This window comes from Panulirus ornatus, chromosome 7, assembly GCF_036320965.1.
Source record: "Panulirus ornatus isolate Po-2019 chromosome 7, ASM3632096v1, whole genome shotgun sequence".
NCBI classification, from domain to species: Eukaryota; Metazoa; Arthropoda; class Malacostraca; order Decapoda; family Palinuridae; genus Panulirus; species Panulirus ornatus.
In genome coordinates, this window is record NC_092230.1 from 28,237,523 (window position 1) to 28,265,522 (window position 28,000).

General features: G+C 41.1%; 1 protein-coding gene across 1 annotated transcript; it reads left to right on the forward strand.

Moving 5' to 3' along the window:
* The first annotated feature begins 1 nt into the window (after position 1).
* Positions 2-28,000, forward strand: LOC139749473 (serine protease inhibitor dipetalogastin-like). The gene is made up of 4 exons (XM_071663379.1): positions 2-147; positions 18,297-18,343; positions 19,975-20,145; positions 20,901-28,000. The coding sequence occupies exons 2-4, from the start codon at positions 18,304-18,306 to the stop codon at positions 21,005-21,007; spliced, it is 318 nt and encodes a 105-aa protein (XP_071519480.1). The 5' UTR covers positions 2-147; positions 18,297-18,303; the 3' UTR covers positions 21,008-28,000.

Below are 28,000 nucleotides of genomic sequence, written 5' to 3' on the forward strand. Positions count from 1 at the left end.
GCGGGCGCAGGGAACATATAGTGACAGTCGCGTCGCCAACAGCTGTAAGAGTGCAGGTGAACGCTCGCTAGGGCTAGGGAACGGGAAGTCGACCCGTAGGCACAAACTATAACGTTGTTCACGTTTTGTTGGTGATATCGTGAGGTGGTAAGTACGATAGTCGCTTACGGCGAGTGTTGCTTTCCTTACTGCGGTGTTAGAAATAAGGGAATGACATGAGGAGAAGGTGTAGGGAAATTTGGACCTTAGTAATATGTTGTAACTTTATATGTTGTAACTCATTTTTTTTCATGTTATAAACATATTCGGTGATCAATTTATCCCTGGGGATAAGGGGAGAAAGAAGACCTCCCACGTATTCCCTGCGTGTCGTAGAAGGCGACTAAAAGGGAAGGGAGCGGGGGGCTGGAAATCCTCCCCTCTTGTTTTTTTTTTTTTCCCAATGAAGGAACAGAGAAGGGGGCCAGATGAGGATATTCCCTCAAAGGCCCAGTCCTCTGTTTTTAAAGCTACCTCGCTAACGCGGGAAATGGCGAATAGTATGAAAAAAAAAAAGAAATAGACATTCGGTGATCAATATTCATTGCCCAATATTTTTTTCCACCACCTTACGTGTGGAACTTTCACAGGTAGGTAGAAATTTGACCTTTTTCTCTAGGCATGTTCCTATTAGCATTTTTAATCGATCACTATATTAAGTGTTCTTATCTAAATTAACTTTAAAAAATGTACGAACCCAGGCGTAAAGAGAATCCAAGGATATCTAAAAGGCAATGGCAAATTTGTTGCTTCTAAGCGGAGTTAAATAAGAAAATGGGAATCACACAGCGCTCCGGCAAAAGTTGGGTAAAGAAAATGGGAATCGTGTAGGTCTCAGGCATAGATAAATGGAACTATTTTGAGGATTTTATGGGTAAAAGGCATATAGTTCAAAGAAAATGAGCATCTCAAAGGTTCCATGCAGAGGTAGCTAAAGTAAACAGCAATCTTATTGGTTTCAGGGATAGCAATAAAAAAAAAAGAAAACAATCCAGGTTCTGAGAGAAAATGGGAATCATACTGTCGGTTCAATTGGTTCGAACCGCTATCAGGCGACCCGGCTCTTCCCTGGTGACCACAGCCTGAGCTGACAAAGCTGAACCCATTGTTCGATTGGTTTATGAAGTGAGAAATCAGCATTGTGTAATACATTGTTGGTGTGCGTACCTGAATGGTGCGGAGGTGCACGGGTGTGGTGAGCATGTGGGATGGTGAGTGTGGTGGTGGACGGGAGTGGTGAGCATGTGGGATGGTGAGTGTGGTGGTGCACAAGTGTGGTGAGCATGTGGGATGGTGAGTGTGGTGGTGCACAAGTGTGGTGAGCATGTGGGATGGTGAGTGTGGTGGTGCACAAGTGTGGTGAGCATGTGGGATGGTGAGTGTGGTGGTGGACGGGAGTGGTGAGCATGTGGGATGGTGAGTGTGGTGGTGCACAAGTGTGGTGAGCATGTGGGATGGTGAGTGTGGTGGTGCACAAGTGTGGTGAGCATGTGGGATGGTGAGTGTGGTGGTGCACAAGTGTGGTGAGCATGTGGGATGGTGAGTGTGGTGGTGCACAAGTGTGGTGAGCATGTGGGATGGTGAGTGTGGTGGTGCACAAGTGTGGTGAGCATGTGGGATGGTGAGTGTGGTGGTGCACAAGTGTGGTGAGCATGTGGGATGGTGAGTGTGGCGGTGTATGGGTGTGGTGAGCTTGTGGATGGTGAGCGTGGTAGTGCATGGCTGTGATGAACATGTGGGATGGTGAATGTGGTGAAATATGTTGCATGTGGTTGATGATTGTGGTGAGAATTAGGAATTTTGAGTGAGGTAATGCACGGATGTGGTGAAAATGCGGGATGATGAGTGTGATAGTGTGGAGATGTGGTAAGCATACGGGATGGTGAGTGCGATGGTGCACAGGTGTGGTGAGCATGTGAGATGAGTTTGGTGGTGCACATGTGTAGTGAGCATGTAGGATGATGAGTTTGGTGATGCACAGGTGTGGTGAGCATGTGGAATGATGAGTGTGGTGGTGCACAGGTGTGGTGAGGAAGTGGGATCAGAAGTGTGGTGAGCATGTGGGATGATGAGTGTGGTGGTTCACAGGTGTGGTAAGCTTGTGGGATGACGAATGTAGAGTTGCTCAGCCGTGATGAGCATACCCCAGGATGATGACCATAATAACACTGACAGTGTTGGATGACTGTGCACAGACGTGGTTGAGCATATGTGTGGGTGAGGCCAACTGGTGGGGCGCTGCAGTAGAGAGCATATGGCAGATGACCGGTATGGTGCTGAGGTGTGTGTGTGTGTGTGTGTGTGTGTGTGGATGGTGATGGTGTCATCACATGTCGGGGTCGACCTTGTTTAAAGAGTTTGGCTCGCCGCAGTCGTCACCCCCCAGTGCTCTACATGTAGGCTCACAATTGTTTGCTTGATCTGATAATGATCAGAGCCGGACGACGGTAAACAATGGGCATGGATCTAGTTCAACCCCTTCATCCCCCCCCTCCTCCTCTCTCTCTCTCTCTCTCTCTCTCTCTCTCTCTCTCTCTCTCTCTCTACTCCAAAACCTAACCCCACACCCAACACCCTCAACCTCTTTATATTACGCATCGTGATGGTTGAGGTGTGTGTGTGTGTGTGTGTGTATGTGTGTGTGTGTGTGTAAAACCCGCGTGTATGTAGGGCTGAGAGGAAAAACAAAAAACCTGGGCTAGGGAGGGGAACCTCGCAGCCACTGCAATGCTTGATGACGGCGACACCATGACTAAAACCCCCAGACAACCAGCCGGGAAGTACCTCTGGTCGGTGGTTGCTTAACACGCGCTACACACACACACACACACACACACACATACTTGTATGTGTGTGTGTGTGTGTGTGTGTGTGTGTGTGTGTGTGTCTGTCTGTCTGTCTGTCTGTCTGTCTGTGTGATACTGTGTGATACTGTGCGTGTGTCTGTATCTGCCTGTTTTTTCTTTTCCTTCTTACTTATATGGGTATCTCTGTCTCTCCGACTGCGTGTTTCCCTTTACCCCGTTTTTCTCGTGTTCGAGACAGTATATATCTGTCTCAGATTACTTTAACCTAGAAACCTCACCGTATCATAATCATGTCCCCTGGTCTGTGTGAGAGATGTTCACATATTTGCAACTTTCCTCTTGATAAAGGCAACATTGTCTCTCACACATGAAAAACGTATTTTGCAGAATTTATATATATTGTTTTTTCGACACAATACACGCTCTGGTCATGCATTTACCTCAAACCATTCTTTTTCTTTTTTTTCTCCTGACACATATTGCTCGGCTAACAGGAACATGTTCCTATGAAATGTGTAGATTTTTTCTTTTGTCTTTCAAAATTCCCGAGTAAATGAGAATGAGACGCTAAGGACTCGAATAGCAAAGCCGGAAACTGTATTGTGGCAGTTGTTATATGAATGGAACGTGGCGGCTCGTGCAGCACACCTCCCTGCACGTATTGCTCTTCTGCCTCACGTTACTCCTTTCACCGTGTGACCGGAAACTTTGTAGTGCGGTGTAGTAAAAGCATGGCTTCATATCCGCTTTCATGACGCCAGTGGACTCTCCTCTCTGACCTCCCCTACTGTTTTCCGGCCTCTCCACATATACACACAAGTCGCCGAAGTGTAGTGGTCTCGTGGCTGCCGTCGCCATCTATCTCTATGATGGGCACGGGTTCGAATCTTAAGCAAGCCTCCATCCAAGTTACTTGTTCATTTTATCCTTTTGGGGGGGTTGGTTAATGAATGGGTGCCTGGTTATAAGATTAAGACGAGGCGATTTGAATGAAAAATTCATACCCCATAAAATACGAATTGTAATCACACACACACACACACACACACACACACACACACACACACACACACACACATATATATATATATATATATATATATATATATATATATATATATATATATATATACTAAGAGAGAGAGAGAGAGAGAGAGAGAGAGAGAGAGAGAGAGAGAGAGAGAGAGAGAGAATGTTACCAGACTCCGTCTACTTGAGGTTACACCAATAGTAAAGTCATCTTAGCGGGTCAACATATACCTTCGTCCGTCGACGAAAGAGTGCAGACTCGTCAAAGCTCTAAAAATAGTTCATCATGAACTTTAGTATCCTCTAAAAGTACTTCATCCGTTCCACCCTAGACTATACTTCACCACACAAAATAGACGACCATGAGCACTCATCACCTACACAATGAAAAATCTCACCTCAGCATACTCGGCACTCAGTTTATTTTGTCACCTAACTTGACCCTTCCCATCCAAACCACTCCATAACTATCTAACAACCCCCTAAAAAGAGATGAAAAGATTACCCCTGCTCCACACTTCAGCAGCTCATTCATATATCCCCCTGCCCTTAGATTTAAACACATCACTTGAGAAAACATATACGCATATGACCTGAGAAGCATCAAACAACCGCCCTCTCAATTCAGACTTGAACTCCACCTAGCCAGTTATTTATCTACCTAAAACCTCGCCTACCCGGACATATATGTTTTAAACTTTTTCGTGTGCGTTCTCTACGCCATCCATACCAACAACATTACAAACACTGATTCAACACATCTTCAGACCCTTCAAGCCCTCGATACTGTAACAGTGAGACAGTGAGCACTTGCTGCTCAATTGCCTCCATATAGACATGCATACAATACTACGCCCTATGACCTGTTGCCCAACACAATGGGCGTGTAACCGGTCGGCTTCCTGACTCCCGTCGAAGGCTTCAGGGATAGGAATTACTATGATCTGGTGTACCGGAAGATTTGTGTGTATACAGGCGGTAAAAGTGAAGACGGCTGGTCCCACTCGAATCAAAGTAGTGCGTATGATGTGGAAAAGTAGTGCTGGATCAACGTAGTTCTAGTTTCGCTATAACACACCGGATACGGGTCGAAAGTTAACGGTAAGGTAGGCAGATCGATAGAACTCGTTGTCTGACAGCTCGTCTGTATTCATATCAATCTTTATATGTCGTCTGTGTCAACGGAGCTAACGATGACAAAGATGTATAGGATTATCTATGAAGTAGTTCGTGTATAGCTGATATATGTCTGCCATGTTTCGTGTGTGTTGAGATGGATGGCTGCCAGTGTAATGCATCTTCGTTCTTATCTTTTCCTCTTTATCAGCGTATCTTTATGGCTTCTGTAATAGCTTCTATTTCTGTTCTCATGTCATCATCAATAACCATAAGTTAATAGCATTTCGTTCGGATATCTCAAAGTCTGCTATTTTTTTCCATGTACTATATTATTGTGGATGTTTTCATGAGTATAACATATATAATCATCTTTTCAGATGCAAGAACTATTGCTTACTCACTGCCAATATAAACTCATCTTTCCGGTGATGATTCATACGCACTTTTTAAAATCATTAACAGGACTGTCTTCACCGCACTCTGTATATCTTGATAACATCATCCACATTGCCACAATCTATTGTATGAGATACGCACAGCAGTCCTTGGATCCACCTGTTTCCCCTTATATTTCCTCTGTGGCGAGCCACTAGAGATAAACATGTGTTGTGTCCCAGAATGAGACATGGAGATAGCGTGGTGACGCAAGGGTTGTGTGGCCCAAACGCTCCACATCCCTTCCTCTCTTTGATCTAGGTTCATGACCTGCAGTCCCACCCACACACCCGCCTCACCCCTCCTCTTTTTTTTTTTTTTCTTCGCGTGAATCAATTACAACTGGATTTTTTTTGTCTGAAAATTCATACATTTATGTTCACATCCTTGTATTACAATATATTGTGTACATTTAAAGAAGTAAATTGTTACCTAGTCTCACTAACCGAGATTAGTTGGTACTAAAGCCGATGTTTAGATCTATGTTCACGCTTGAGGCAACGCAGTCAGTTTTAAAGTGGTGGCCGGTGATCGGTTGACTCCCTACACAGTATGTACGTAATAGGTTATTATACAGGTGTAACTTTGGTGGGTGCGGGGGCTGCTACTGCGACGGAATCAGATGCATGTATAATTGATAGTCTCCTGTATGGGTGGAGGAGTGAACGTGTTGGTTTATAGGTATTGTTGTGTGTGTGTGTGTGTGTGTGTGTGTGTGTGTGTGTGTGTGTGTGTGTCTGTTTTGTTGGGTGGGTAAGGTTGCGTATGAATTAGAGGATGGGTTAGGTTTCGTAAGTAGGTGGGTGGGTAAGGTTATAATATATAAGATGAGTTAGAGGGTGGGTAAGGTTTTATAAGTGTGTGATGGGAGGGCGAGTAGGGTGTAAGTGTATAAGTGTACGTATGTGTCAGTGCGTCCGCGTAAGGTTGTATGTGTACTGGTGGGTGGGTAAGGTTATATGTGCTGGTGATGGGTAAGGTTGTATGTGTTGGTGGATGAGTAAGGTTGTAAATGTGTTGGTGGGTGGTAAGGCTGTGTGTGTGTGTGTGTGTGTGTGTGTGTGTGTGTGTGTGTGTGTTGGTGAATGAGTAAAACTCTAAGTGTGTTGGTGAGTGGGTAGGCTGTATGTGTGTTGGTGGAGGAGTTGTGTGTGTTGGCGGGTGGGTAAGGTTGTATATGTGTTGGTGGGTGGGTAGGGTTGTGTGTTGGTGGGTGGATAAGGATGTATGTGTGTTGGTGGTTGGGTAAGTTGTATGTGTGTTGGTTGATGGGTAAGGTTGCATGTGTGTTTGTTGCTGAGTAAGATTGTATGCGTGTTGGCTAGAGGGTGAATAAGATTGTATATGTTCTCAGGGTGGGAGGCAGGTAAGGTTGTATGTGTGTTGGTTGATGAGTAGGATTGTATGCGTGTTGGCTAGAGGATGAATAAGATTGTATATGTTCCCAGGGTGAGAGGCAGGTAAGGTTGTATGTGTGATGGTTGTTGAGTAAGACTGTATGCGTGTTGGCGAGGGGGTGAATAATTTTGTATATGTTCCGGGGGGGGGGGGTAAAGTTAAGGATGTATGTGTGTTGGTGGGTGATTACAGTGCGATGGAAGATGGATAAGTTTGTATAAGTATGTGTTTAAAGTGGGCAAGTTTTTACAAGTTTGTGTGTGTGTGTGTGTGTGCGTTTTGGAGGGTGGACAAGGTTGTATAGGTGTGTGTGTGCTGGAGGTTGGATAAGGTTGTAAATGCGTATGTGTAAAGTTAGATGAGTGTGTATAATGTTAAGTGTTGGTGGGGGGATACAGTAACATGAGTAAGTGTGTTGCAGGGTGGGTAAGGTTGTATGTTTACTGGAAGGCGGGCAAGGAAGGTTTCATGTCGTGAAAGTTGGAGCTTGGGAAAGATTGTACAAGTGTGTGCGTTGGTGGGTGGGTAACTTTGTATAAGTGTGTATGGGAAGGTGGGTAAGATTGTGTAATGTGAGTGTTGGTGGGTGGGCAAGGTTATGTAACATATGTATTGTTAGATGCGTCAGGGCTCGTAAGGTTGTGTAACATTGTGATTCTCACTTTGTGTAAACGAGGAGGTGGTTTTAACACACGTGTAGTCCAATTCCAAGCCATCTCCTTTCTCTAGGACATTCTCTTAAGATTTCAGTATATATTTCCACATATGCTTCGGTATTTGCTCCTCTTCTTCATTATCCTGGAAGTGTATTATCACATCTCTAACTATTATCTCTTGCTAAAGGTCTATTGTATGTCATAGCGTATTGGCTCCTCGCTAAGAAATATTCCACGTCACCACCGCTTGATCCAGTGAGGACCTGATAAGTTCTAATCATGATTCGTCCTTCTTCCCCCCCATGTTGTTTACTAGCATGATTTATGATGACTATGTATAAGCAAGTGCGTAGCTGCTGACCTGTGCATAGTGTCGCTCCTGTATTACACACAGCAACAATTTTTCCGCCCTCCCTTGGAACAATAACACATTCTCGCATGCATATAACACCCACTCAGGGCGACAGTCCCTGCATTCTATAGTAACCTAGAACAACATTCCATCATGGAACAATGCTAGGGCATGACGCTAACTGCATGAGAGAGAGAGAGAGAGAGAGAGAGAGAGAGAGAGAGAGAGAGAGAGAGAGAGAGAGATTGGTATGAAAAAACATGGACACATAGATTCATTAATAATTAATCACTAGAGTCTGAAACGAACGTCCACAGTACCCACACCTGGCCACCTGCATAACACCTGTTACGATATTGGAGCTGTGTGATTGAAATTATACATATGCGTGTTATATATATATATATATATATATATATATATATATATATATATATATATATATATATATATATATATATATATTTATACTTTGTCGCTGTCTCCCGCGTTAGCGAGATAGCGCAAGGAAACAGACGAAAGGATGGCCCAACCCACCCACATACACATGTATACACATACACTTCCACACACGCACATATACATACCTATACATCTCAACATATACATATATATACACACACAGACATATACATATATACATATGTACATAATTCATACTGTCTGCCTTTATTCATTCCCATCGCCACCCCGCCACACATGAAATAACAACCCCCTCCCCCCGCATGTGTGCGAGGTAGCTAGGAAAAGACAACAAAGATCACATTCATTCACACTCAGTCTCTAGCTGTCATGTATAATGCACCGAAACCACAGCTCCCTTTCCACATCCAGGCCCCACAGAACCTTCCATGGTTTACCCCAGACGCTTCACATGCCCTGGTTCAATCCATTGACAGCACGTTGACCCCGGTATACCACATCGTTCCAATTCACTCTATTCCTTGCCCGCCTTTCACCCTCCATGTTCAGGCCCCTATCACTCAAAATCTTTTTCACTCCATCTTTCCACCTCCAATTTGGTCTCCCACTTCTCCTAGTTCCCTCCACCTCTGACACATATATCCTCTTTGTCAATCTTTCCTCACTTATTTTCTCCATACGACCAAACCATTTCAAAACACCCTCTTCTGCTCTCTCAACCACACTCTTTTTATTACCACACATCTCTCTTAATCTTTCATTACTCACTCGATCAAACCACCTCACACCACATATTGTCCTCACACATCTCATTTCCAACACATCCACCCTCCTCCGCACAACCCTATCTATAGCCCACGCCTTGCAATAATATAACATTTTTGGAACCACTATTACTTCAAACATACCCATTTTTGCTTTCCGAGAAAATGTTCCCGCCTTCCACACATTTTTCAATGCTCTCAGAACTTTCGCCCCCTCCCCCACCCTGTGACTCATTTTCGCTTCCATGGTTCCATCCGCTGTTAAATCCACTCCCAGATATCTAAAACACTTCACTTCCTCCAGTTTGTTTTCCTTTCAAACTTACCTCCAAATTGACTCGACCCTCAACCCTACTGTACCTAACAACCTTGCTCTTATTCACATTTACTCTCAGCTTTCTTCTTTCACACGCTTTACTAAACTCAGTCACCAGCTTCTGCAGTTTCCCTCTCTAGTTATTTTCTTTTTTTTATTTTCCAGAAGAAGGAACTGAGAAGGGGGCCAGGTGAGGATATTCCCTCAAAGGTCCAGTCCTCTGTTCTTAACGCTACCTCGCTAACGCGGGAAATGGCGAATAGTATGAAAGAAATATATATATATATATATATATATATATATATATATATATATATATATATATATATATATATATATTTTTTTTTTTTCTTTTTTTTTATTTATTTATTTTTTTTGCTTTGTCGCTGTCTCCCGCGTTCGCGAGGTAGCGCAAGGAAACAGACGAAAGAAATGGCCCAACCCACCCCCATACACATGTATATACATACGTCCACACACGCAAATATACATACCTACACAGCTTTCCATGGTTTACCCCAGACGCTTCACATGCCCAGATTCAATCCACTGACAGCACGTCAACCCCGGTATACCACATCGCTCCAATTCACTCTATTCTTGCCCTCCTTTCACCCTCCTGCATGTTCAGGCCCCGATCACACAAAATCTTTTTCACTCCATCTTTCCACCTCCAATTTGGTCTCCCTCTTCTCCTCGTTCCCTCCACCTCCGACACATATATCCTCTTGGTCAATCTTTCCTCACTCATTCTCTCCATGTGCCCAAACCATTTCAAAACACCCTCTTCTGCTCTCTCAACCACGCTCTTTTTATTTCCACACATCTCTCTTACCCTTACGTTACTTACTCGATCAAACCACCTCACACCACACATTGTCCTCAAACATCTCATTTCCAGCACATCCATCCTCCTGCGCACAACTCTATCCATAGCCCACGCCTCGCAACCATACAACATTGTTGGAACCACTATTCCTTCAAACATACCCATTTTTGCTTTTCGAGATAATGTTCTCGACTTCCACACATTCTTCAAGGCTCCCAGAATTTTCGCCCCCTCCCCCACCCTATGATCCACTTCCGCTTCCATGGTTCCATCCGCTGCCAGATCCACTCCCAGATATCTAAAACACTTCACTTCCTCCAGTTTTTCTCCATTCAAACTTACCTCCCAATTGACTTGACCCTCAACCCTACTGTACCTAATAACCTTGCTCTTATTCACATTTACTCTTAACTTTCTTCTTTCACACACTTTACCAAACTCAGTCACCAGCTTCTGCAGTTTCTCACATGAATCAGCCACCAGCGCTGTATCATCAGCGAACAACAACTGACTCACTTCCCAAGCTCTCTCATCCCCAACAGACTTCATACTTGCCCCTCTTTCCAAAACTCTTGCATTCACCTCCCTAACAACCCCATCCATAAACAAATTAAACAACCATGGAGACATCACACACCCCTGCCGCAAACCTACATTCACTGAGAACCAATCACTTTCCTCTCTTCCTACACGTACACATGCCTTACATCCTCGATAAAAACTTTCACTGCTTCTAACAACTTGCCTCCCACACCATATTTTCTTAATACCTTCCACAGAGCATCTCTATCAACTCTATCATATGCCTTCTCCAGATCCATAAATGCTACATACAAATCCATTTGCTTTTCTAAGTATTTCTCACATACATTCTTCAAAGCAAACACCTGATCCACACATCCTCTACCACTTCTGAAACCACACTGCCACACTGCTCTTCCCCAATCTGATGCTCTGTACATGCCTTCACCCTCTCAATCAATACCCTCCCATATAATTTACCAGGAATACTCAACAAACTTATACCTCTGTAATTTGAGCACTCACTCTTATCCCCTTTGCCTTTGTACAATGGCACTATGCACTTATTCCGCCAATCCTCAGGCACCTCACCGTGAGTCATACATACATTAAATAACCTTACCAACCAGTCAACAATACAGTCACCCCCTTTTTTAATAAATTTATTTATTTATTTATTTATTCATTTATTTTGCTTTGTCGCTGTCTCCCGCGTTTGCGAGGCAGCGCAAGGAAACAGACGAAAGAAATGGCCCAACCCACCCCCATACACATGCATATACATAAACGTCCACACACGCAAATATGCATACCTATACATCTCAATGTACACATATATATTCACACACAGACATAGACATATATACACATGTACATAATTCATACTGTCTGCCTTTATTACTCTTGGGAGTAATATATATATATATATATATATATATATATATATATATATATATATATATATATATATATATATATATATATATATATATATATATATATATATTTTCATACTATTCGCCATTTCCCGCGATAGCGAGGTAGCGTTAAGAACAGAGGACTGGGCCTTTGAGGGAATACCCTCACCTGGCCCCCTTCTCTGTTCCTTCTTTTAGAAAAAAAAAAAAAAAAAAAAACGAGAGGGGAGGATTTCCAGCCCCCCGCTCCCTTCCCTTTTAGTCGCCTTCTACGACACGCAGGGAATACGTGGGAAGTATTCTTTCTCCCCTATGTATATATGTATATATATATATTCTCTTCGTACTCTATCGCTGTCTCCCGCATTAGCAAAGTAGCTCCAGAAACAGATGAAGAAAGGCCACAGCCGCTCACACTCAGTCTCTAGCTATCATGTGTAATGCACCGAAACCACAGCTCCCTATCCACATGCAGGCCGCACAGACTTTCCATGGTTTACCCCAGACGCTTCACATGCCCTGGTTCAATCCAATGACAGTACGTCGACCCTAGGATACTTAATCGTTCCAAAATTCACTGTATCCCGTGCAACCTATTACTCTCCTGCATGTTCAGGTCACAGACACTCAAAATCTCTTTCATTCTATCCTTCCATCTCCAGTTTGGTCTCCCGCTTCCCCTTGTTTCCTCCACATCTCACACGTAAATCCTCTTTGTCAACCTATCATCTCTCATTCTCTCCATATGTTCAAATCATTTCAGCACACTCCCTTCTATTCTTTCAACCACACTCTTTTTATTACCACACATCTCTCTTACCCTTTCACTACTTATCAGTCAAACCACCTCACACCACACATTATCCTCAAACTTCTCATTTCCAACACATCCACCCTCCACTGCCTAACTTTATCTATAGCTCACGCCTCGCAACCATATAGTATTGTTCGGGACTACTGTACCTTCAAACATACTCATTTCCGCCCTCACACATAACGTTCTCTCTATCCACACATTCTTCTGTGCTCCTAGAAGCTTCATCGCCTCCCCCACCGTACGGCTCACTCCCGCCTCCATGGCTCCCTTCGTTTTCATATATATATATATATGTATATATATATATATATATATATATATATATATATATATATATATATATATATATTCATTTATCTATTTTGCTTTGTCGCTGTCTCCCGTGTCAGCGAGGTAGCGCAGGGAAACAGACGAAAGAATGGCCCAACCCACCCACATACACATGTATATGCAGACACGTCCAAACGCAAATATACATACCTACACATCTCAACGAATATATATATATATATATATATATATATATATATATATATATATATATATATATATATATATATATACACAGACATATACATATATACACATATGTACATAATTCATACCGTCTGCCTTTATTCATTCCCATCGCCACCCCGCCACACATGAAATGACACCCCCTTCCCCCCGGGTGCGCGCAAAGGTAGCGCCAGGAAACGACAACAAAGGCCACATTCGTTCACACTCAGTCTCTAGCTATCATGTGCAATGCACCGAAATCACATCTCCCTTTTCACATCCAGCCCCACAAAACTTTCCATGGTTCAATCCATTGAAAGCACGTCGACCCCGGTATACCACATCGTTCCAGTTCACTCTATTCCTTGCACGCCTTTCACCCTCCTGTATGTTCAAGCCCCGATAGCTCAAAATCTTTTTCACTCCATCCTTCCACCTCCAATCTGGTCTCCCACTTCTCCTCGCTCCCTCCACCTCTGACACATATATCTTCTTTGTCAATCTTTCCTCACTCATTCTTTCCATGTGACCAAACTATTTCAATACACCCTCTTCTGCTCTCTCAACCACACTCTTTTTATTACCACACATCTCTCTTACCCTTTCATTACTTACTCAATCAAACCACCTCACACCACATATTGTCCTCAAACATCTCATTTCCAACACATCCACCCTCCTCCGCGCAACTCTATCTATAGCCCACGCCTGTTGTGGATGAGAGGGCTTGGAAAGTGAGTCAGATGTTGTTCGCTGATGATACATCTGTGGTGGCTGATTCGGGGGAGAAACTGCAGAGGTTGTTGACTGAGTTTGGTAAAGTGTGTGGGAGGAAAAAGTTGAGATTAATGTGAATACGAGCATGGTTATTAGATTCAGTAGGGTGGAGGGACAAGTTAATCGGGAGGTAAGTTTGAATGGAGAAAAACTGGAGGAAGTGAAGAGTTTTAGATATCTGGGAGTAGACTTGGCAGCGGATGGAACCATGGAAGCGGTAGTAAGTCATAGAGTGGGGGAGGGGGGCGAAGGTTCTGGGAGCGTTGAAGAATTTGTGAAAGGCGAGAACGTTATCTCGGAGAGCAAAAATGGGTATGTTTGAAGGAGTAGTGGTTCCAACAATAATATATGGTTGTGAGGCATGGACTATAGATAGGGTTGTGCAAAGAAGGGTGGATGTGTTGGAAATGAAATGTTTGAGGACAATATGTGGTGTGAGGTGTGAGTAAGTAATGAATAGGTATGAGAGAAGTGTGCTAATAAAGAGTGTGGTTGAGAGAGCAGAAGAGGGTGTATTGAAATGGTTTGGTCACATAGAAGGAATGGGCAAGGAAAAATTGACAAACAGGACATATGTATCAGAGGTAGAGGGAACAAGGAAGTGGAAGACCAAACTGGAGGTGGAAGGATGGAGTGAAAAAGATTTTGAGCGATTGGGGCCTAAACACACAGGAGGATGAAAGGCGCGGAAGGAATAGAGTGAATTGGAACGATGTGGTATACCGGTGTCGACGTGTTGTTAGTGGATTGAACCAGGGCATATGAAGCATCTGGGATAAACCATGGAAAGTTTTGTGGGGCGTGGATGTGGAAAGGGAGCTGTGGTTTAGGTGCATTACACGTGACAGCTAGAAACTGAATGTGAACGAATGTGGCCTTTGTTGTGTTAACCTAGCACTAACTCGTGCGGGGGGGGGGGGGGGGGTGCTGTTTCATGTGTGGCGGGGTGGCGATGAGACTGGATGAAGGCAGCAAGTTTGAATATGTACATGTGTATATATGTATATGTCTCTGTATGTATATGTATGTATACGTTGAATGTATAGGCATGTATATGTGTATGTGTGGGCGATTATGTATATGCATGTGTATGTGGGTGGGGTGGTCCATTCTTTCGTCTGTTTCCTTGTGCTACTTCGCTAACGCGGGAGACAGCGACTATGGTAAAAAATAATGAACATATATATATATATATATATATGTATATATATATATATATATATATAATATATATATATATATATATATAATATATATATATATATATATATATATATATATATATATATATATATATATATATATATATATATATATATATATATATTGAAATGGTTTGGTCACATGGAGAGAATGAGTGAGGAGAGATTGACAAAGAGGCTGTGTGTGTGTCAGAGGTGGAGGGAGTTAGAAGTGGGAGATCAAATTGGGGGTGGAAGGATGGAGTGAAAAAGATTTTGAGCGATTGTGGCCTGAACATACAGGAGGGTGAAAGGCGCGCAAGGAATAAAGTGAATTGGAACGATGTGGTATACCGGGGTCGACTTGCTGTGAATGGATTGAACCAGGGCATGTGAAGCGTCTTGGGTAAACCATGGAAACTTTTGTGGGGCCAGGATGTGGAAAGGGAGCTGTGGTTTGTGTGCATCACACATGACAGCTAGCGACTGAATCTGAACGAATGTGGCCTTTGTTGTCCTTACCTAGCGCTTCCTCAAGCGCACGCGGGGGGAGGGAGGGTGCTGTTTCATGCGTGGCGGGATGGTAACGGAAATGGATGAAGGTAGCAAGTATGAATATGTACATGTGTATATATGTATATGTCTGTGTATGTATATGTATGTATACGTTGAAATGTGTAGGTATGTATATGTGCTTTTGTGGGCGTTTATGTATATACATCTTTTCTTTCTTTCAAACTATTCGCCATTTCCCGCATTAGCGAGGTAGCGTTAAGAACAGAGAACTGGGCCTTGAGGGAATACCCTCACCTGGCCCAATTCTCTGTTCCTTCTTTTGGAAAATTAAAAAAAAAAAAACGAGAGGGGAGGATTTCCAGCCCCCCGCTCCCTCCCCTTTTAGTCGCCTTCTACGACACGCAGGGAATACGTGGGAAGTATTCTTTCTCCCCTATCCATGTATATACATGTGTATGTATATATATTTCAATGTATACATACATATACATACACATATACATATATACACGTGCACATATTCACACTTGCTGCCTTCATCCATTCCCATCGCCACCCCACCACACAGGAAATAGCACCCCCTACCTCCATCCTGCCAGGTAGCGCCAGGAAAAGACAAAAAGGCCACATTCGTTCACACTGTCTCTAGCTGTCATGTGTAATGCACCGAAACCACAGCTCCCTTTTCACATCCAGGCTCCACAAAGCTTTCCATGGTTTACCCAAAATGCTTCACATATCCTGGTTCAATCCATTGACAGCACGTCGACCCCGTTAGACGACATCATTCCAATTCACTCTATTCCTTGCACGCCTTTCACTCTCCTGTATGTTCAGGTCCCGATTGCTTAAAATCTTTTTCACTGTGTCCTTCCACCTCCAATTTGGTCTCCTGCTTCTCCTTCTTCCTTCCACCTCTGACACATATATCCTCTTTGTCAATCTTTGCTCACTCATTCTCCCCATGTGTCCAACCCATTTCAACACACCCTCTTCTGCTGTCTCAACCACACTTGTTTTTATTACCACACATCTCTCTTGCCCTTACATCACTTACTCGATCAAACCACCTCACACGACACTCACACCACATACTGCCCTCAAACATTTCATTTCCAACACATCCACCCTCCTCTGCACAACCCTGTCCATAACCCATATCTCGCAACCATATAACATTGTTAGAACCACTACTCCTTCAAACATACCCATTTTTGCTCTCCAAGATAAATGTTCTCCCTTTCCACTCATTATTCAACACTCCCCGAACCTTCTCCCCCTTCCCCACCCCATGACTCACTTCTGCTTCCATGTTTCCATCTGCTGCTAAGTCTACTCACAGATATCTAAAACACTTCACTTCCTCCAGTTTTTCTCCATTCAAACTTTCCTCCCAATTAACTTGTCCCTCCATTCTACTGAATCTAATAACCTTGCTCTTATTCACATTTACTCTCAGCTTTCTTCCCTCACACACTTTCCCAAACTCAGTCACCAACCTCTGCAGTTTCTCATCCGAATCAGCCACCAGTGCTGTATCATCAGTGAACAACATCTGACTCACTTTCCAAGCCCCCTCATCCACAACAGACTTCAAACTTGCCCCTGTCTCCAAAACTCTTGCATTCACCTCCCTAACTACCCTATCCATAAACAAATTAAACAGCCACAGAGACATCATGCACCCCTGCCACAAACCGACATTCACTTTCCTCTCTTTCTACTCGTATACATCTTACATCCTTGGTAAAAACCTTTCACTGCTTCTAGCAACTTACGTCCCACACCATGTGCTCTTAAAACCTTCCACAAAGCATCTCTATTAACCCCAACTTATTCCTTCTCTAGATCCATAAATGCTACATACAAATCCATCTGTTTTTCTAAGTATTTGTCACATACATTCTTCAAAGCAAACACCTGATCCACACATCCTCTACCACTTCTGAAACCACACTGCTCTTCCCCAGTCTGATGCTCTGTACGTGCCATTTACCCTCTCAATCAATACCCTTCCATATAATTTTCTTTTTGATACATATTTGTCATTTCCTGCATCAGCAAGGTAGCGTCAAGAACAGATGACTTAGCCGTAGAGGAAAAAATCCTCAATTAGACCCTTCTTTGTTACTTCTGTTGGAAAATTAAACAGAACGGAAGGATTTTCAGCCCTCCATTTTTTAGTCTCCTTCTGTGACACACAGGGAATATGTGGGAAGTATTCTTTCTCTATATAGCCCCATGGTTGTTTTTTTTCTCAATCATAGATGAAGAGAAAGAGGCTTTGTGTTAGTAATGCCTGAACATCCAGGAGGGTGGGAGGCATGCATGAGATCGATCAAATTGGATAGTGTGGTATACATGGGGTAATGTGCTGTCACTGGGCAGAACCAGGGAATACAAAGAATATGGTGAAATCATGGAATGTTGATGTCGAATATGGCTGTTGATGAGGGGGTTCTGATTTTGGTGCATTTTACATAACAGCTACTAAAAGGATGTAAGAAAATGAGGCCATTGTTCATTTGTTCCTGAAACTACTTTACTGTTCCAGGAAATTGAAAAAAAGTATGAAAAAACTGATATTATTGCAGAGGAGAAACTGCCACCTGTTACCAGACAAACAGGATATGCTGATGATATTGTTATCATAAGGAGATCCCTATGTAATGCACAGGGAACACTAGATTATGATTATGAAATGTAAGGAAATGGGTTTGAGGATATTTAATGAGAAATTAAAATCATGTGCATAGGAGAAAGAAATCAGATGTAACGTTATACTCTGATGCTTATGAAATACGATGGATAAAGGAATTTGAATGTTTTATCTGGAACCGATATATCCCACTTTATATTATATTTAGAATATTAATGTAAACTCATTTTTTTTTCATGCAGAAGCAAAATGAAGAATCTACCAATCATCCTGGTGCTCCTGCTGGTTGGTAAGTGGAAAATTACTGTACATCACTTATAACTTATATACCAGAAAGATTAATGACACCACTAAAGAAAGATGCCAGCTAGGTATTGTTGTAATAGTTTTACATACATTGTATTTAGATGAACACTTTGTTAACAAAGAAATTAGTGTTTAAGACATGAAGGTCATAAGAGTCAGACAAGTGCAACTGCTACAGTGATGAAGTTAGCATGATGTAGATTGTTACACATGACAGAAATCAACATGAAGCAGCATTTCACTGGACACAAAATAAGTAATTGCCAATATGCATGGTAGAGTGTACATGAAAGTGCATTTGCCTGTGTGTATGTACTGAATTGTGAGAACACATTGGCTCTATATTCCATGCTAGGAGGTAGTGGTCAGATCTAGGTAGCCAACTCAGATGTTCACTATGGATAAAGCCACCTGCTTCTTGTAAAATAGGACCTTTTCCAAGGCACTTTCTCCCCTGCAGATCTGGGTAGCCAGCACAGAGGTCCACTATGGATAAAGCCACCTGCTTCTTGTAAAATAGGACCTTTTCCAAGGGGCTTTCTCCCCTGCAGATACAGAAGACCTTGCAATCTCTCATAAGTAATTATCTCTATAGAGCAATTGGTGAAAACTGAATCTAATTTCAACAGTAAGTCACTTGGTGCCAGGATGGTACAGTTTATAGAACAAAGGGCCAAGTACTTGTTAGAAGATTTTCTTCTGCATGTGGAAGTAGGCCTTAGACTACTGTACTTGAACTTGTTGTAGACTGTTTTAACCAGGTGACATCATTATATTCTTCTTTTGCACTTGTTTAGTAAATTTCTGTAATATCACTATTCTAAATAGAATTTGAATTCATTGACAAAAACAATGGCCTCAATGAGATTAGAAAGATCAAAATTAGTTATTTACAGCCACACCCTTGTAATTCCTCTACAGAATAACCTGAGTGCTATTTTAGGCTTTACAAGTGTAACTAGAGAAATAAACTTATTGTTTCTCTAGATTAGCCGCTGGAGTGCTGTTTTCAGCCTCTAGAAATAAAGCTTTGTAGCAGCTCCCAAACTTCCACTAAGGAAGGCATTTTCAAAAAGGTCCAGTAGGCCTCTTTCACACTGTCAGGATTCTCGCTGTGGATGGCCACAGTCTGGTGCTGGAGTTGTGATACCTCCAGTGCCTAATCGTGCCTAGACACAGCTCACCAGTGTATACTCTTCAACAGGAGATGGATCACAGGCAGTGTTTGAAAGCCCTGTACCTCTTGTATCTAAGAAAAAAAAAAAAAGGAGTGCAGAATCCACTGGATACATCCTCTCATTGAACAAAGAGACATACTGGGATTATTTCCTATACTGTATGAAGAACTAACAGTTGTTGCATGTCCTGACTTCTGGTAAATGAATTGTGTCAGACTAGTTGCTGTTTCTTTCTTATCACTCTTTCTGGACTTTGGTTTGAGTCTTGAAATCACATGAGTACCTTACTGTGTTGTTTGAATGGTAGTAAGGTTGAATGTATAGATGGAAAGTAGATGAGGAGAGGCATATTAGTCCCATTGCAGGATAAGGTTGAATGAATGAATAGAAAGCCATATTTTGAGGGGTACATCTAAGTTCCTTTTCCTGATCACAGGATATGCAAGCTGTACCTGCCGGCATGAAACAAACACCAACTTTCGCAGTGTGGAAGGATGTGCCATGAACCGCATGTACAGGCCGTTGTGTGGTACTGATGGCTGCAACTACATAAATGATAATGCCCTCAAATGTGCCCAGGACTATGATCGCAGCCGGAACTTATCAGGTGAGGTGAGACTCAAGTTCTGACATCAGATGAACCTGTCAGGTAAGGCACCATGGAAGTACTGCCACCAGGTAAACCCATCAAATGAGGTACCATGAGGAACCTGTTTGTTCTTCCTAATGCTCCTGTCTGATTATCCTACCTACTACTTCTATCTATTGCTTCTACATTTCGCCAAAAGGCAGGGCTAATGCATAGCATTCACTGTACAAAGATTTAGGAGTTAGGAAGAATGAGTTGTGAGTTAAGAGTTGTCAAGTGTTATGTCTGACAAGGAGAGATTATATGTTTGTGGACAGAACGCCAGTAGTGCACATTTTGGTGAGGCAGAAAGAAAAGAGTTACCTGGGTCAAAGGAGTGCAATTGGACAACCACTGCAGGGTTTTTGATGAGGTCAAGATAGATCATGGAACAGTCTTTAAAACTTGGCTGTGGAAGGTAGGGATCAGGTTTCAGTGCATAATACATGACAGTTAGAAAGTGAATGTTTACAAATGAGGTTGCCATTCATCTGTTCCTGATGTTACCTCACAATAGAAGGAGAAGCAGTTGTGTTTGAAAAAAGCATATCATCATAAAGAAAATCTGACAGACATATAAGTCTAATATATTGTGGTACATTATGGAGACAGAGCTCAACAGGTCATAGTGGTCAAATGATCCAATTAGTTTATAGCAGTTTTCTTGGCCATCTGTAATCTTATGTGTCTTCTTCAGAAAGATACTGTGGTAATCTAACTTTCTTACTTGGCAGAAGAGGAGGTGGTACAGGAAGCCTACCCCGGACCCTGCAAGATAATGAAGGATGGCAGTAATGAAGTCATTGTTGATGATGCCCCGAAGGTCAGAGTTATGAATTAGAGGGTTAGGGACTATGTCCAAGGCAGACCTCCACAACGAGAAATGGGAATGACAAGAGAAGTAGTAAGAGCAAAAATGAGTATAGTTAGAAGTGAAATGAGAATGGGAACAACAACAGTCTAGAATTACTGAATGTGGGAATAGTAACAAAAACAACAGTATTAAAAATGAACTATCAGAAGGTATGAGGACAGAGACAGCAAGAATGATGACATTCCTGGTAGCTGAAGCATTAATAAGAGCAACAATGCAGACAGTAACAACAATTTCAACAATATCAATAACAAGAAAAACAATATGGACAGTAAAAACTAAATGATGGTGTCTCTCCATCAGCACAGGAGCCACTTGGGTGTCCCTCAGTATGACACACACTAGGGGACTATATATGTGCTGCATTCAATGTCTCCAGTATTAGGAGGATGTCCATCAATGTTATCGGCCACTGTCGCTTCTAACTTGCACCATATGTCTTTTATCTCTTTTGCCCTAAACTTTTTTATATGTTTTCATTTCTTTATTATGGTTCTTTGGGATGTGCTTTATTGTTTACTTCCATCATATATGCCATATCTTCTACTTTTGTGCTAAGATAGATTACTCATATTAGTGAACTTCATAGTATTTATAACTTCATTAATTTCTAGTTCACATTTTTCATCTAACACATGATTGGCATTTGACATTTCTGATGGGATGATTCAGCAACAATTATGTTTCTACTTCCACTAATCTGAAGATTTTCTGTTTGCATTTTTTTTGCCTTACCTTCTCAATTTGAATGTAACTCTAGTTTGAACTTGAACCATTTTGTTAAACGTGTAGTGTAGTAAATTGTAATATTGTTATTCCTGTATACACTGTGGTGTGCATCTTTCTGTAGTCATTGTAACAATGATAATAATCATAATGCTAGTGATGATCATAATGATAATAATATCAATAATGATAATGATAATAATCATTTTATTTATCTATTATACTTAATCACCATCTCCCATGTTAGTGAGGTAGAGCAAGGAAACAGACGAAGAATGGCCCAACCCACCCACAAACACATGTATATACATAACGCCCACACATGCACATATACATACCTAAACATTTCATCATATACATAAATATACATACACAGACATATACATATATACACATGTACATATTCATAATTGCTGCCTTCATCCATTCCTGTTGCCACCCCTGTCAATGGATTGAACCAGGGCATGCGAAGCGTCTGGGGCAAACAAATAATAATGATAATGATAGTAATAATGATAATGATAGTAATGATAATAATAATGATAATAATGATAATAATAATAATAATGATAATAATAATAATAATAATAATAATAATAATAATAATAATAATAATAATAATAATAATGATAATAATAATAATAATAATGATAATAATAATAATGATAATAATAATAATTATCCTTGGGGATAGGGGAGAAAAATACTTCCCACGTATTCCTTGCCTGCTGTAAAAGGTAACTAAAAGGAGAGGGAGCGGGGTGCTGGAAAGAAGGAACAGAGAATGGGGCCATGTGAGGATATTCCCTCTAAGGCTCAGTCCTCTGTTCTTAACGCTTCCTCGCTAATGTGGAAAATGACAAAAGTGTATGAAAATAATATAATAATAATGATAACAATGATGATATTAGAAACTTTGGTAATGATGAATGGTAATTTATGGAACCCTCTGCAGCCATAGGGTGAAAATGCACAGAGAAAATACATGTAACACTTAAGTGTGTATGTCCCTTTAGTCACTGTAGTGTATATGATCCTGTAGTCTTTGTGGTGTGTATGTTTCTGTTAATCACTGTTGTGTGTATGTTCATGTAGTCACTGTAGTCAGACATTAGAGGTAGCAATTGTAACTTGCACCATTATTATATTTTTCTATTATCTAGTTCAAGGCTCACCCAGTAGCCAATATTTATATTATAGTCTTGATAGCTACATTCATTTCTTCAGTTTCTTATCATTTCATTCTACTTTAGGCTCTGCTTTCAGTACATTATACTTGACAGCTAGAGACTGGATATATGCAAGTTAGGCCATTCCTTGTTTGTTCCTGACACTACCTTGCTACGGTGGGAAGGGCAATTAGGCATGAAAAAGTATATGATTATTAGTTTTTCTTTTATATACCTAACTCTCTTTTATGCCTTTACAAGGTAGCATCAGAAACATGAACAATGTCCTTATTTTTATGCACATCCAGTCTCAAGCTGTTATGCATAATGCAATGAAATTAGAGTTTCACATCCACAGCCAAGCCCCACAGATTACTTAATGGTTTACCTTAACCACTTTATATTCCACAGTTCAGCCTGTTTGCTACATCCTACCTCCCCATATAGTACATCATCTTTTTTCATTTTATTCAGCACAAAGTTTTTGCATCCTGATTATTCATTTATAAACATACCCATGCTTCATTTACTACCTCATTCCATCTCTTTCTTAGCTTTCTCCCCCTTTCTCACTCTACTTCTGACACACAGATCCTCTTTATCGGTCTGTTCACTCAACCTCTCAATATGTCCAAACCAATTTGACCCTCCATGATCAGCTCTATTAGTCAGACTAAGCTTGCAGTTACAATTTTATCAGATGATCATTTCTAGTATGATAAACACATCTCATGCCAGTTGTCACCATCAGGCATTTCTTTTGCAGCATATCCACCTTCTTTAAGGCCCGACTCATATTCATACAATTCTTTTGAAACTATTGTACATTCAGGCATATCTATCTTTTTTCTATGAAACAATTGCCTTTCCTCCAACCTGCTCTTTGATGTGTTCAGGGCTTTAACTCTTTCCATCCTGTGACTCACTTAAGCCCCCATAGTTACATCTGCTGCCACGTACACTTCCAGGTACCTAAACTACTCCACTTTCTTCATGTCCTTCCAGTTTAAACTCACATTCAAACTTCTGTCTCACCCTCCCCCCTTACATATTGCTGCACTTCATTACCTTAACTTCAGTGCCATCTGCTTAGCTATCCAGACACTTGGAGTCTGCTTCATTGGCCATCACTGCCTTCCGTCTGTTCATCCATCATCCACTGGTCTTTTCATCTGTACATTGTCTACTTGTCATGCCAGGAGTCACACTATAACCTGCAACAAAAGCTTGTTTATAACTTGAAAAATCATAATCAAACATTCATGAAACTGTAGATAGTTATTTCCTAGCACCTAAAGATATTAATGGCCTAATTTTCATAACTCAGCACAGATATTGCATAAATCATGTGCTCTATTAAAAGGTTTAACCTCTTAATTGCATTTTAGCTTTAGGAAAAACTTCACCTTTTGGCATGGAACATGGAACTTAATCCAGATGTTTTACTTCTCTGTGTGAATTTCTTGTGTTACATGGCTGACACTTGGGGACCACTTGCTCTGTTGTCACTGTTGTGCTATATCAGCTTCTGAAAGCTATTTATGTTTGAGTGATTAAAAGCACTGCCCTCTACTTTGCTAGTCTTTCTGCATCACAGAGTATGAATATAAACATGCCTCCCTACAGTTAGTATACATATAAACAATAGATATTGAAAATGAATAAATAAATAGTTATTACAGTAAAAATGATAATAAATTAGTCATTTTACAATCATTTGTAATATATAACAACTGTCATTGTTGTTTATAATTCAGTTGTTTGTTGTTGGGAGTCACAGTTTATGATTTTGGCCATGCAACTAAATGGCAGTTTTTGATATTTCCCAAACAATATTTCTATTAATTCTTCTTTTTCTCCCAATAACTATGCTGCAGTGCAGGCATCACAAGTTTTCAATCAACTTTCAACTCTCTTCTTTACACACCCGCTGAAACTCTGACTACCCTCTTGAGTTTTTCTCTTGAGTCTATAACCAGATTTATGCCATGCAGAAGCATTTGATATACCTCCCAAGCATCCTTACCTCTAGCATATTGCAGAATGCCACTTACTGCAGGACTCATATATTAAATCCTTCACTGCCCTGTCCAGAAGCATATTAAACAACCATTGTGACCACATATCTTTGATGAAGACCCATCCTTACTGGAATTCGGTAACTACTCACCCCACCTTTTTTCCTATTCACACACTTTCCTCTCTCTCTCTCTCTCTCTCTCTCTCTCTCTCTCTCTCTCTCTCTCTCTCTCTCTCTCTCTCTCTCTCTCAGTAAAACTCTTCACTCTATTCTGTTACTTTGCATATACTATTATTTCAGAAGTACCTTCCATAAGGGACCCCTTTTAGCCCTATCAGATCCATAAATTCTACATGTCTTCAAGTATCTCTAACATGCTGTCTCCAAGCAAACACCTAGTTTATACAATCTTAACTTCTCCTGAAACCACATTGCTCCTCCCATTCACCTGCTCTATGAACAATATCACCCTCTCATTTCAAATCAATAAATGGCACATACAAGTCACACATCTTCTTAAAGGATTTTTCACTTACATTCTGTGAAGCAAACACTTGATCCACACACTCTGTACCCCACATGAAACCACATTACTTCTCCCCAATTAGCTGTTTTTGGCATGACACCATCCTTTCAAACACATCTCTCTTACACACACCTTTATGGTTATACTTAACATATTTCTGTACTTCAAAGTCATTTTTGTACCAAAAGACTTTATATAAGGGCACTTTCCATTTACTCTGACAGTTCTCAGGTATTTAACCTTAGGCCATCCATGTGTCAGACAGCCCGACTAATCAATCCACAACAACCTTACCTGAAGTCCCAACTACTCCAAATACTTTACAACATATCACTTTGCATGTGACTTCTGCTACATCCTCTCTCTTTGCCATCCCATTTGTCATGACACTCTCATGCCACCTTGTCCCAAATGTACCACATTTGCTTCCCTATCATCTTGAACACTCAGCAGTTCTTCAATACACTCACTCATCTCTTTTCCACTTTTCTCTTCCTGTTACCACTTACCCTTTCCCTCTCCTCTTTTTTCAGTCCATTAGTTCTTTTCTTCTTACATTTTTCATCTTCCAGAACATTTTGTTTATCTCTCTGAGGTTCACTGATACTCTTTCTCCATCTTTCATTTGCCGTCAGTTTCATCTCTCATGCATTTCTCTTTAACTTTCAACACCTTCTCTTGTACACTCCTCAGTCATTCACACTTCTTTCCAATGAATATGAACCGTTCACTTCCTTTTCCCTTTCAATATCAGTTTAACATTCTCATTACACCTCTCATTACCCTTGTCAGATGTCTATGTCCCACCTTTTGCATACCATATACTTCAACCACACACTTGAGCATAACTTTCCTTGATACCTTTCACTCCTTTACATATCCCTAGTTTCATCTACTATTATTGATGTTATCACTATCTATTTTTCATAATGAACAAACTCATCTGTGGGCCAAAACTTAACTAATCATGGGCTATTAGTTGGACTTCCCTAATCTTCATTTGGTACATTGTTGATGTCACAGGTCAGTGATAAGTTGCCTGTAGATGTCAGTGATCACCTGCAGATGTCATCAGTTGCTAGCAGGTGTTCAGGGATTTCTAATAGACATATAACCTGTATATGCTAATGAGGAAAACACCTGAGGAGATGGGAAGAATTGATACCCTAAAAGGCTTCATACAAAGTTTTAGGAATGCCAAGAATAGATTTGGTGGTAACACTTTGTTGCTTTAATCTTAGGTTTTAAACCATGCAAAATAATTCCTTGAGCACCTAATCAGTTCCTTACATAAATAAGAGGCTTTAAGCTTGAATCCTAATTTGCATATTTCGTTCAAAATAATATGGCTTGCATTTTTTGAGTACCTTTCCTCAAATGGGTCGTATCTTCATTCTTGAGAAATCATGATTCAAATAATATTCTAACTAATGATTTCTAGTGAAATATGGTGAACAACTTTGATAACTATGTAACCCAATGTTTAGGAATATATAGCTCATACACAATCATGTATTCAAATGTTTTGAGTCACATATTGGTTTTTGTGAACACATTAAATTATAAGTAACAATATACTATGAATTTTAAATCTTATTTGAACATAGCTGTTTTGTGTTTTACAAACCCATGCAAGGTGCCTGGCAATTGTATTCATCATGTATGACATGCTCCAGTAACCTGTGTTAGGATGCCTGATGTTATCACCACAAATAATTTGTTCCAGCAATGTGCATGAGCACATGTGTGGAAGTCGAGAACATTATCTCGGAAAGCAAAAATGGGTATGTTTGAAGGAATAGTGGTTCCAACAATGTTGTATGGTTGCGAGGCGTGGGCTATGGATAGAGTTGTGCGCAGGAGGATGGATGTGCTAGAAATGAGATGTTTGAGGACAATGTGTGGTGTGAGGTGGTTTGATCGAGTGAGTAATGTAAGGGTAAGAGAGATGTGTGGAAATAAAAAGAGCGTGGTTGAGAGAGCAGAAGAGGGTGTTTTGAAGTGGTTTGGGCACATGGAGAGAATGAGTGAGGAAAGATTGACCAAGAGGATATATGTGTCGGAGGTGGAGGGAACGAGGAGAAGAGGGAGACCAAATTGGAGGTGGAAAGATGGAGTGAAAAAGATTTTGTGTGATCGGGGCCTGAACATGCAGGAGGGTGAAAGGAGGGTAAGGAATAGAGTGAATTGGAGCGATGTGGTATACCGGGGTTGACGTGCTGTCAGTGGATTGAATCAAGGCATGTGAAGCGTCTGGGGTAAACCATGGAAAGCTGTGTAGGTATGTATATTTGCGTGTGTGGACGTATGTATATACATGTGTATGGGGGGGGGTTGGGCCATTTCTTTCGTCTGTTTCCTTGCACTACCTCGCAAACGCGGGAGACAGCGACAAAGTATAATAAAAAAAAAAAATGTGCATGAGCATATCTAAGGATGTTAACCACTACCTTTCTTTATATCATATAAACAATCTTATGAGAATATTATACATATATGTGAATAAAAAATTGTGTTTC

What these genes read in the sequence shown, in the direction of transcription:
- LOC139749473 (XM_071663379.1), top strand. Translation starts at nt 18,304, where the DNA reads ATGAAGAATCTACCAATCATCCTGGTGCTCCTGCTGGTTG. An exon ending in CCTGGTGCTCCTGCTGGTTG is followed by an intron (nt 18,344 to 19,974) that starts GTAAGTGGAAAA and finishes TCCTGATCACAG; the next exon opens with GATATGCAAGCTGTACCTGC. An exon ending in TCGCAGCCGGAACTTATCAG is followed by an intron (nt 20,146 to 20,900) that starts GTGAGGTGAGAC and finishes CTTACTTGGCAG; the next exon opens with AAGAGGAGGTGGTACAGGAA.